The following is an 11,223-nucleotide window of genomic DNA, read 5'->3' as shown; positions in this document are numbered from 1 at the left end:
TTTCATAAAACCTTAATATGTCAGTATCTTTACATTGCAAACCAGCCAAGCTTCAGGAATACAGCTCAACAGGTTTATTTGGCAGCACGGTTAAACCAGACTGCTTTCTAAAGGTTAATTAAAAAAACCTCTGGATGCAGAATCGTGGGTTCAGTATAACATGGAAAAATGACATTATGATTAATAGAAATAAAAGCTAATGGAATCTCTGTTACTTTATCATGACAATAGATTATTAATTTATGTTTCAGATTCCACACAAACAAAATGGTGTCCCTGGTGCCTAGTTTACCTAAATTCTAGCCATTTGGCTTCAGTCTTATTATTAAGCAATGTATGTTGTGTCTCATATCCTGTTGTCACTGTCTTTTGTCTTTGTTTAGGCCAATTTGGGCAGAGCAAAAGAACATATTCCATTCCTTCAGTCCAGAATAGATTTCCTTCAGTAATGTTCCCTTTACACATCCACTGCTTCATTGAGATGTATCCCTATTCAAAGCATTTTATTCCTCCTGGTCAAAAAAAACCAGGTCAAATAAAGAAGTAGGGAATTATTGGTAAAAATATGTGGAATTTAATGAAGAATTATAACTCTTCTTTAGAAAATAATCTATTGACAGTAAATAGCACTTCCTTATCCCCCCAAAAAAGCCAAGAGCAACACAATGTTTTCATAAAGGGCATAAAGAATGTAAGAGAGGTCACAAAAGAGACAGCTGTTAAGCTGAGAATTTGAACAGAGAAGGAACATTTTATTACTCTTTCCCAAAACACATTAGATACAAATTTGATATAGATTTAGCAAAGATTCTTTCCAACCTGTTTTCAAGAGAAAAAGTGAGAACAGGCCAGAAAATCCTTTAAGGGAGTAAAGAACCTTGCAGGAAGGAGTGCTGGAACCCACCGAGGTCAGGCTCTAGTTGTGTCTTCAGATCCGTGATCTGAAAAGCCATGGTTTGACAGGACAATCATAAATCCTCTGCCGACGATCCCTCCCGGCCTCCTGGATTTGTTGTAACTATGGAAACACCTTTTCTCCAGACCAAAGTTCAATTATTTTACATTTTTATGACCACTGGTGTTCGATTAAAGTTTACCAGGATAGCTTTGTGCCAGCACAGAGACCAGAGCACTGATAGTGAGGAAGAGGAAGCAACCTCATGCTAAGGAGGACTAAAGCAAAGAAAACACCCTGATCTGGTGGGAAAGCTCTGCCAAAATGCCATCCAGAACAAAAACAGCCATGTTTGGCTCTGCTTTTTTTACCTGCCTTTGCTCCTTCGTGGTGATTTGCGTTGTGTTGGCGACCCAGCACTGGATGAGTAGTGAGGTTCGCTTTTCGAGCACTACCTCCAACAGTAGCGTAAGCCTCACCTATGGACTTTTTAGTGGTACCTGTGCACAGTCTGTTGATGCAGGACTTCAGCTTTCACAGAAGACTTTCACAGGTGAGTGGTGATGTGCCTGGAAATGGATGGTGGCTTCTTGCTCGTGCAGGTGGTGGATGTAGGAACCGCCGCTCATTCATTGATCTGTGGCTATAACTCTTGAAGTGAGAGCAAGAGTAACTATAAACCAGTCCAGGGATTGAAGCAGTATAAAATAAGGCCCCTGAAAGCACAGAAATGCTGCAGCATTCTTGCCAATAGCAATTCTTCAAATTACCTGTGATCTTGAAACAAGGGAAAAATACGAAATAAGAACTTTATGTAAAATTGACTTGAATTTTCAGAAGCTGTCAGTGAGGAGCACAAAAGCAACACTCACCATGTTATTAAAGGATTACAAATGTAATTCACGTTCCATTATTTTTTAAGATTTTACTATGTTAAAGTTAATTGTTTGATTTAAAGCACTTTGCCACCTACTATCAAATTAGCATCATTTTTATAGAAGGTTCTATGAGGCTGCTGAAGCGAAAAGAACATGTAAAACAATAACTTACATAGATACGGTGTTCATATGTGTGGTGGGCCTGCACATTAATTACAATATTCCTTTAATTTCTTCCTTTAAGAGCACCTCATTGCAGTTTTAAGTGGTATTATCAAACTTAACCATTCGGTTAGTATTTTCAGAAGGTATGCTTGCTCCTGTCTCTTTTTCTTGTGTTAGACTGTGAAGTACGGATTACAACAGAAGCTTGTCATCTTTCATAAGGCCTTTCTTCCCCCATCCAATGTGTGGTATTCAGTCACCCCTTGTTACCATGACTGAGATGAGATTTGGAAACAAGGTTATTAGAATAACATTTCAGCAACCATCCACTAAATTCAAGTTAAACTCAATCTTATGTTGGTGTGCAACAGATCTTACTTTTTGTGCATCAACAGTTCTTGGTATTTACGCTCAATGGAAGAATTGTTACAGAAGAAAATGAATACAAATGGTTAAATAATTAAGTAGGATGGAAGAATGGAGAGATAAGAGAGGAAAGATATGGGAATATTATATGGGAATAAAACAAAGTTAAAAAATAAGGGGAAAAGCAGAAAGGGTTTTACCTAGAAAGCTGCCCCATCTCTGGCAGTGTTCAAGGCCAGGTTGGACGGGGCTTGGAGCAAGGTGTCCCTATCCATGGCAAGGGGTTGGAATTGGATGTGCTTTAAGGTCCCTTCCAACACAAACCTGTCTGGGATTCTTTGATGAAAGTTAAGATAAGCATGAAAAAACTAATATAAGAAGCAAAGCATATCAAAAAGCAAAACAGAAACTAGAAATTACTCATACCAAGTACAAACCACAGACTCAGTACTGGTTTCACACAGTTCAGCAAAGATTTACTTACCTCTCTGCACAAGTAGCCCTACTGATGTGAAGGCAAGCAGTCACAGAGCCCAAAGGCAGATAAGCCCGAAAGCTGTTGCAAGGATCAAGGATTTGCACTCATTTTATCTATCTTCCTGCCTGACCAAGTTCCAAGTAATAATGCTGATATGCGCGTGTGAAAGTGAAAAAAGCCGGTCGGAAGAAGCCTAATGAAAATTTAGAAGAGTAGATCAAACGATTTCAAAACATGAGATGTACTTTAAGAAATGTTCTTTTCTGGCAGGCTGTTGTAAGATGTCCCACTGCAGAGAAGCCCCAAAGGTAGAGCACAGCAGACCTAAACCTCTGGATGGTTCCTATCTCCAGGCTCTTCCCCAACTAAATTTAGTATCTCCAAGCTTTCTCCCAACTCAATTTAGTACAGAAATTATATGTGTACAAACAAGAACCCACATTCCCACGGTAGCAAAGCTGTACCACGCAAGCCAGTTCACATTATAACAGTTATGTTGTTACGAAAAACCTGAACACAGCAGTGTTGGTAGCAAAACATACAGCATATATTAAGTTCACTATAGAACAAATACAAAATCACAGGCCAAACCAGTTTATTTACAATCAGATCAGAATAATCAAAGTCATTTTTAGAAAGGTAGATATGCATTTATAAGAATAGTTTATATAAGGTTATATCTTCCCATGCCAGTTGGCTCAAGCCCCAAATCTTGCACCATGTGGGCAGACTATTGTTGGTTTTAACAGGGCTCCTGTGAAACCAGGAGAGCTGATTGCAGGGCGAGGATGGAGTCTGGCAGGAATATGGGGCATGTGTCTTTGCCTTTGCCTGCACAGTAGGTAGCACAGCCCAATTCCAGGACCTGGGAGCTACCATCAGATAGATTTTAATTACGGTTAATGACAAGCACTCACAGAACACTTGCATCTGGAAAGGATTTCAGTTCTATGTATGGTCTGTGTGCGTCTTATACAATCACAGAATCGCAGCATGATTTGGGTTGGAAAGGACCTTAACATCATCCAGTTCCAACTCCCTGCCACAGGCAGGGACACCTTCCACTAGACCATGTTGCCCAAGGCTCTGTCCAACCTGGCCTTGAACACTGCCAGGGATGAGGCATTTACCAATTCTTTGGGCAACCTAAATCTTGGTGATGATCATAGTGGCTTTTCTCCCACTGGATTTAGGTTTTTGGGCTTATCATTTACAAAACATTATCTCAGTTCTCAAATATCATCCATTTAGGGGTGAACAAAACAAGTGAGCTTCAAGAGTCACTGGTTGTTTTTAACAGCTGCTAAAAGAAAGTCATGCTTTATGAATAGTTTAAATATGGATTTGCCCACATCCCTCACTAGTTGAGTTGGGCATATATCCAAGGTGAAATGAACTTATTTAAAATTAATTCTTAGGCTTTATACGACTGATGATTGTCACATATTAAGTATGATTCTGTACATTCCTGAAATAAGAAAAGTGCCTCACAGCACTGCATACGTACTATTTTTAAACTCAAATAATCACGTCCTCCTAAGACAGTAGAAGTCTTTCCTTTGATGATATCCTTAAGTAAATGGATTTCCTGCGCTGTGAGAAATGAAGCGCTGTGCTTTCTCTCCTCTAACATTTCAGACACCAGTCAGAAGGGTTATAAGCATCCTTTTAAATCACAGCACGATCTGTCGCTCAGCAAATATGCCCTGGTTGGGGGTCTGTGCTGTGCACCCTGAGGGTGTTGCTCAAATGGGTTTGTCATATTTGGGTGTGAGAATAGGAGAATGGGAATCGTGAAAGCATAAATAAAAAATGATGGCTTAGGGATGTAGATTACGTGTTAGCAATAGCCCAGGTTGGCTTTTATTAATGGCCATACAAAAGGAGATTATCAACAGATAATCTTAACGAAGACTTATTCTTTTGGAAACCACAACATTAAAAGACATATCTGAGTGTAAAGATGAAAGACAAACAAAGGAATAAGGCTTCTGCAAGTGTACGGTGCATGAAATGCCTACTCAGGGCAGCCTCTAACAGACTGCCGTGAATGATCTTAATAGAGCAATAAATCAAAACGGCTGCTTCGGAGGCTCTGGGGATGAGCAGAACGATCTGGCAGGATGTAGAAGTTATTAAATAACTTAAGTCCTTAGAGTCTTCATTAGCTGTTTTAATAATTTATCTTAGAAAGGACCCCCCTATGAACGTCATAGTCTGTAAAGGAGCTTGTTTAAGTGTTGCTTGTTTCCAAGGCAAACACGTAAAAATTGTGAGCAAGGTGCAGGAAGAGGGACACCCAGAGAGTCCTGTAACATCAGGATTCATCCGAGAGTTGGCAACAGCGCACGAGGAAGTCTTTGAAATTTGCTGTAGCAGAGAGGAATCTGTTCACTTTAAGTTTTAAAATACATTAAAAATGCTTGAAAACTGCTGGGACTTCATTAATGTTGTTATCGGTTTCCAGATGTGCTATGGGAGCTCCTGGAAAGTAGAAAGCTGAACTCTACTTTGGGATTTTTTGTTTGGTTTTGGTTTTGTTTTGAGGGTTTTGTTTTCGTTTTTAAATGAACAATTCATTATGTATCGTAAGCGATCATAGACCTCATAAAAGCTACCAGATCAGCACTGCTTAGAAAAGACCTTCAGACTGGCAGCTGGACATCAATCACAATCAGTTCAGTAAAAGTTTGGCAAATTCTATCCACCCATCTAAGAGTTAAAGATGAAAAGAAAACAAACAATAAAGAAGAATCAGAAAAATAAGGAAGGACCTGACAAGGGCAAACCCCTCTGCTTTCATTCTGGAATTAGGTTGTTTTATGGCGATGCAGAGGTTATCCAGCTGTGGGCTACTATGGATCCCATTCAATAGACCAGCTACTGTGGAATGCTTTAGTTTGAACAGCCTGCTTTATTCAGGAAAAGATCTGCCTCCATGAAAACAGCATTTCTGTTAAACCTTTACTCTTGTGCTGTTGCAGGCGTGCTTACAACCAGAGTCTGACAGAATTACATCCCCTGATCTCTGCATCATGGTCAGAGATAGACGAGCTCAATCGGCAGGTGCAGTAGGTACAGCCAGGCGATTGTGGAGATGTTCTGAGTGATCAGAATAAGCGAGGCTGCCAGAGGGAAATTACACAAACCTGTCTGATTCAGCTTTAGATTTATTTCTTGAGCTAGGCAATGCCTAAGAAGTAAAGCTGCTTCAGTGCAAGTGCATGGTACAATGAGCAGCGTTCTCCCTTACATTTAATTGAGTGATGTCTCCTTAATGCCTGTTTTTCCTGTTCTTCTAGGACAATTGTTTAAATTTACAACTGATTTCCATAACACATCCTTACCTGCCATTTTCCTCAAACAGAAATCAACTTCTACGAGGAATATTAGACAAATGAGAGAGAAGCTCTCCATTTATTTCCAATAGCTCCTTTTGTTGGTATTTTCTTTTTATGGTGCTTTCACTATTTTTTCTGCTATGATTTCTCCAGTTTATGCTCTAACTGAATACTTTGCTGTAATGGCTTTGTAATAAAAGCTACACAGAAAGGAAGTTTTCCTATGGATGACTGTCTATCAAAACACCCATTTGAATAGAGCTTGAAAACATTGTTGTCATACTTGTTACAGGGTAAGGCAGCCACAGGCACATTATAGCTGCCTTTTCAAGCTTTAAACTGAAAGGAGAATAATATATTTCAAAGCAGCTGTACTGCAATTGCAATTTGAGTATATTGCACTCACATTTGTGTCTCTTAGCAGCACCATATCAACTAGCTACAAGGATTTAGGCAAAACCAAAATTGATTACAGTCCTGGGGAGATTGACTATGTGCCTATATATATATACATGGCCATCCACACATATAGCTACAAAAACTACAGCAGGCTATAATCTATGTGTATTCATTGCTGAGCCTACATACACCCAGTGCCAAGTTCAGGGCCATCAGCCCCTTGGGAGCCATAACACTCTGTGCACCCCATCCTCCTAGTGAAAACAAAGCAGGAGTTTCTCCTTTCATTTGAAAGGACGGAGTAAATACTGCCTACACCTATTCTTTTTCTGCAAGACATGGAGAGACACATATCTAGCCAGGATACTAACACCGGCTCCACCGTGCCTCATCTGTCCATAAATCACAGAATCCTAGAATGGGTTGGATTGGAAGGGACCTTAAAGCTCAACCAGTTCCAACCCCCTGCCATGGGCAGGGGCACCTTCCACTAGAGCAGGTTGCTTCAAGCCTCGTCCAACCTGGCCTTGATCATGCTTAGTTATGTTTGTCCTACAAATTCAGGCTAAAGGCTTCGTTGGACTTTTAGAAGCTGTTCCTCCTGTCAGATTTATTCCGCGTGAGGAGGACTGCTGCAGCATTAAAAGCATATAATCTACAACGGGAGCCAAGCATTAAACAGGCATCTGTAAAAGTTACCAGGCATCTCAGGAACGATGGGCAGAGGAACACCTAGTTTTCTGATCTGATTTAGGCATAAGATTTCTGTCTGGCCGTGTTAAGAGGAAACATTTACAGAGGTATTAAGGAAGAGAAGTTTCCTACCCAACCCGATGCCCAGGAAGTTTGTGTGTCTGCAGGATTATCAGCCATGCACTTATTTCATCCTAATGTACCTTCAGCCCATTATGGATTTGGGTTCATGTGCTGTGTCCAAACCTACTATTCCTTCTACATCCCAATCCCTGCAGATCAGCCAAATCACTGTTATTAGCTTTTAATTACCACCATGTCAGTAAGCCATCAGGTCTTCTGAGCCCACCAGACTGTGCTAGAAGGCAGATTACCAATGCTAATCCATTGTATTTCAGTCGCAGATAACCTGAGCAACACCAGTGCCAAAAACATGATCACTGCTATTATTGTGATCCTGGTCCTCAGTTTACTGAGTTCCCTCCTGAGCTCTGGATTTACCTGCACTAATGCTGTCAGTAATCCCTACCAGACATTTCTGGGACCCATTGGAGTCTATACCTGGAATTCCTTATGCGGTGAGTAACGCATCCCATGCTGACCAATTTCTGCCGACTACATAGATGAATGCTGAATTGTCATCAATTCCAAGATTAATATCTATCTATCTATATATATCTGTAAAGGGAAGCACTTGGAAAAATATTCTGTTCATTTGGGTTTGGTTTTTAACTGTGTCTGCTGGGATATCTGGAAACTATCTTTTAAGTACCAGTAAAATAGTATTATTTACTTGAAGTGACACCATCAATCAGTAGGAGTCTGAGTTCACCAGTAGCAAAAATGGAAATAAAAAAGCCCCAACAGGTACAGCATCATTTAATGCATGACGCATGCTGAGAAGAAGAATAAGCTAACAAAATGAAGCTGTAAAAGAAAAGTGTGCACGGGATGTGATTACAGTGCAGTCTGTCTGCACTGTAGTGACCTTACGTCACTATTTTATGGTATTTGTAGCATATTTGTTGCTGGGTTACCTACATACCAAATCAAGGCTCTAAGGTCTAATTGATAGGGTGGACTTTAGCTTCATTTCTGAAATGTGTTGAATCAAATACATCTACAACAGCATTAACACTGGGAGGTGGCATTTAGGAGGACTGAGTTATGATAAAATTTATTTCCTTCTCTAAAATAACACTTTCACAGATCAAAATCAGCTTTAACAGTCCCTAAGCAGAGAAAATAAAAGGTAGAGGCACAGAGTTATTAGAGACATGAACTCTGTCAAACAGGTCTCTGGAGGTGTAACCCCTCATTCACCCAGGAATGCTCCCAACATGCCTTCCTATTCTCTTCATCATGCTATGGTAATGACTCCAGCTCTCACACTCAATTTGTCTCAAGAGGATTATGTGTTCCTCTAATAATAGGTTCACACTCGGAAAATTTTCTTTGGAGGCATCTGATTACAGAGTACTTCAGTATGTATATTCTGTCCTTCAAAAGCTATTCAGGTCTGAAGGTGCTTTGCTGGTGAAGCTGGAGCTTGTTCTCCTTTGAGCATCATCCTGCCCTGAGGCCACACTCAGAGCTGCCTTTGCCAAAATCACACCTTGGTGAAAGGGAATCATACCAATAAATGTAGTCTTAATCATAGCAAGTACAGGTGGGGGTGTGAAGTCAAACCCTCTTTCTCCAGCCGTGGCTAACACAGCATACAAAGATAGATGCTGAAATGGCTGTGGATGCCTTGAAGCACAGGGAGAAGTGTGAGGAAAAGTCTAGGTTTATTCACAATTCACAATTATTCAACTTTTGACACAAGCAGATGAGAAAGTTGCTCATTTCCCAAGCCCAGCACCCGTTACACAGCCTGAACCTGCAAGCTTTGACCTGAAATGAAAGGACCATGGGCATGCCAAAATAAATATTAGTGAGAAGGTAAACCCCCAAATGTGTTGACTGAGGATTTTGGTTACTTTTTACTGCTCTGTAAGTGCTATGACCTGGAAGCCTATTTTGCCCTGGGCACATCTTTATAAGAATTCATGCATCATCTGATGTGTGAGTTTATCTTGAAGGTTCTTAATTCTCCTGCCAGATGGCATGAAAGTCCAGTGTCCTCCTTAATAAAAAACCTGAACCTGTTTCAGCATGAACATGTGTAGGAAGGTGAACCTAGAGGGGAAGGAATATGCATATTTTCACCAATGTTCAGGGGTTTTACCTGCACTGTGAAAGTAGAGATGTAAAAGCATTATTTAGCTAAACATCAAAGTAACCGAACTTCTATCATTATCATATATTTCTATGGCCATGCAAGATATTCAGAAGTAGATCCAGAACACAGAATCGCAGAACATAGGTTTGTGTTGGAAAGGAGCTGAAAGCTCATCCAGTTCCATCCCCCTGCCATGGGCAGGGACACCTTCCACTAGACCAGGTTGCATCTCATTTTGGCTTATCACACAGTCATTGAACAATTTGGGTTGGAAAGAACATGAGGTCTCTAAGTATAAGCTCTTGAGCAAAGCTGGGCCAACCCTGGACACAGTCCGCTCAGGGTTTATCCAGTTGTGATATTACACACTCCATGAATTTGGGCTCTTATAAAATAGGCATTCTGGAAATCACCCAAGGGGTGAAGATATTGTACTCTTCAGCACTAAATTCAGTGAAAAACAATTACATTAAATGGACTTTTCTAAGAATAGTCAGTAAGAATCCATTCATTTTAGCAGAAATTATAGTTGCCAGTGTAAAAACACCAGGTAGATACTATTTGGTGAGACAAAAGTTCTTTAAAAGACCTCCTATTTTACTGATAGAAAACACTAGATTAATCTTTGTCCTACTCCGGGTATTCTAACCAATCTAAGTAGACTGTTTACAAGTAGCTACATAAGTAGTACTACAGCTTCACCTCTGACATTTGTATTTATGTTTTCTAGGAATCTTCACACTTATAGCCATGATACTTTTCCCTGTGAGCATAGAAGAAAACAGCCTGTCTGTCGAATTGGCTCAAGGATGCTTTTCTTTTCTGCAGACACATACAAAATCTGAACACACATATGGATATTCATACTGGATCATGCTGCTCATCATTTTTCTGAACATTGCTTCTATCATCATCATATACTTCTATGACCATGCAAGATATTCTAAGAAGAAAGAACAGGAAAGACCCATTGAAAATGCACCAAAAGATGTCATTCTGTTTTAGGGATACCACTGAAAAGAGGGTGTAAAGGAAAATGACTATTTAACGTGGACAATCGTGGCTGATCATTTCCATTCAAATTGAATTGTGTGTATACTTCGACTAACAAAACAGTTTATTGTGTCTTCAATGCAATTTGATTTTATCCTTATGCTGGGTATTAGTGTAATATTTACAAGTTTCCATTGGTAAACGTGCTGCCTAAACCTCTGAGTAGATATGGCCCACAGGGCACGATGTGATCGCTGTCCCATATGGATGGACCTCACGCACCTTACGGCCCTGCCATTCCCCAGAGGGATCACTGTGAAAACACGTTCTTGGAAGGGTTCCTCCTCTCTAGACCACTGCTACCACCTTTCCAAGAGGACTGCTGCCTTCTTGCCCATGCAGCGAAGAGGGGTGGGTTCCCACCTCTGCCTTCCGGATCTTTCTGGACCAGATCTGTAGTGGCTACCATGGCACTCTACAGGGATGCACCAACACCAGCACACCATGAATGTGCTTCTGCTTCACCTTTTGTGTTTGAATGGGAGGGACAGAGAAGTTGTTTGGGTTGTGTATGTAATTTGGGATCTCAAGGTGCAGAAATACTTAAAACACCAGGAACACTGGGGATGGTGAGACATGGTCACTAAGGTATTGGTGCTTCATTTTGTCCTGCAACTGTCCTTAGAAATCTTCTCCTGCTGGTCCCTATGGCACTGCCCTGGTGGCTGCAGGCTGGATTGCAGGCTCTTGCTCATGGGCAGGAGTGTGAGCACTTGAACAGTCACCTGTGG

General features: G+C 40.7%; 1 protein-coding gene across 1 annotated transcript; it reads left to right on the top strand.

Moving 5' to 3' along the window:
• The first annotated feature begins 1,134 nt into the window (after nucleotides 1–1,134).
• On the top strand, nucleotides 1,135–10,763 carry CLRN3 (clarin 3). The gene is made up of 3 exons (XM_030487497.1): nucleotides 1,135–1,448; nucleotides 7,614–7,793; nucleotides 10,170–10,763. Exons 1-3 carry the CDS (start codon nucleotides 1,220–1,222, stop codon nucleotides 10,442–10,444), a joined length of 684 nt encoding a protein of 227 aa, XP_030343357.1. The 5' UTR covers nucleotides 1,135–1,219; the 3' UTR covers nucleotides 10,445–10,763.
• The last annotated feature ends 460 nt before the right edge of the window (nucleotides 10,764–11,223 follow it).

This window comes from Strigops habroptila, chromosome 5, assembly GCF_004027225.2.
Source record: "Strigops habroptila isolate Jane chromosome 5, bStrHab1.2.pri, whole genome shotgun sequence".
NCBI classification, from domain to species: Eukaryota; Metazoa; Chordata; class Aves; order Psittaciformes; family Psittacidae; genus Strigops; species Strigops habroptila.
Note: the sequence above shows the minus strand (reverse complement) of the source record. Positions and strands in the feature narration are given on the sequence as shown.

What these genes read in the sequence shown, in the direction of transcription:
- CLRN3 (XM_030487497.1), top strand. Translation starts at nt 1,220, where the DNA reads ATGCCATCCAGAACAAAAACAGCCATGTTTGGCTCTGCTTTTTTTACC. An exon ending in TTCACAGAAGACTTTCACAG is followed by an intron (nt 1,449 to 7,613) that starts GTGAGTGGTGAT and finishes ATTGTATTTCAG; the next exon opens with TCGCAGATAACCTGAGCAAC. An exon ending in TACCTGGAATTCCTTATGCG is followed by an intron (nt 7,794 to 10,169) that starts GTGAGTAACGCA and finishes TATGTTTTCTAG; the next exon opens with GAATCTTCACACTTATAGCC.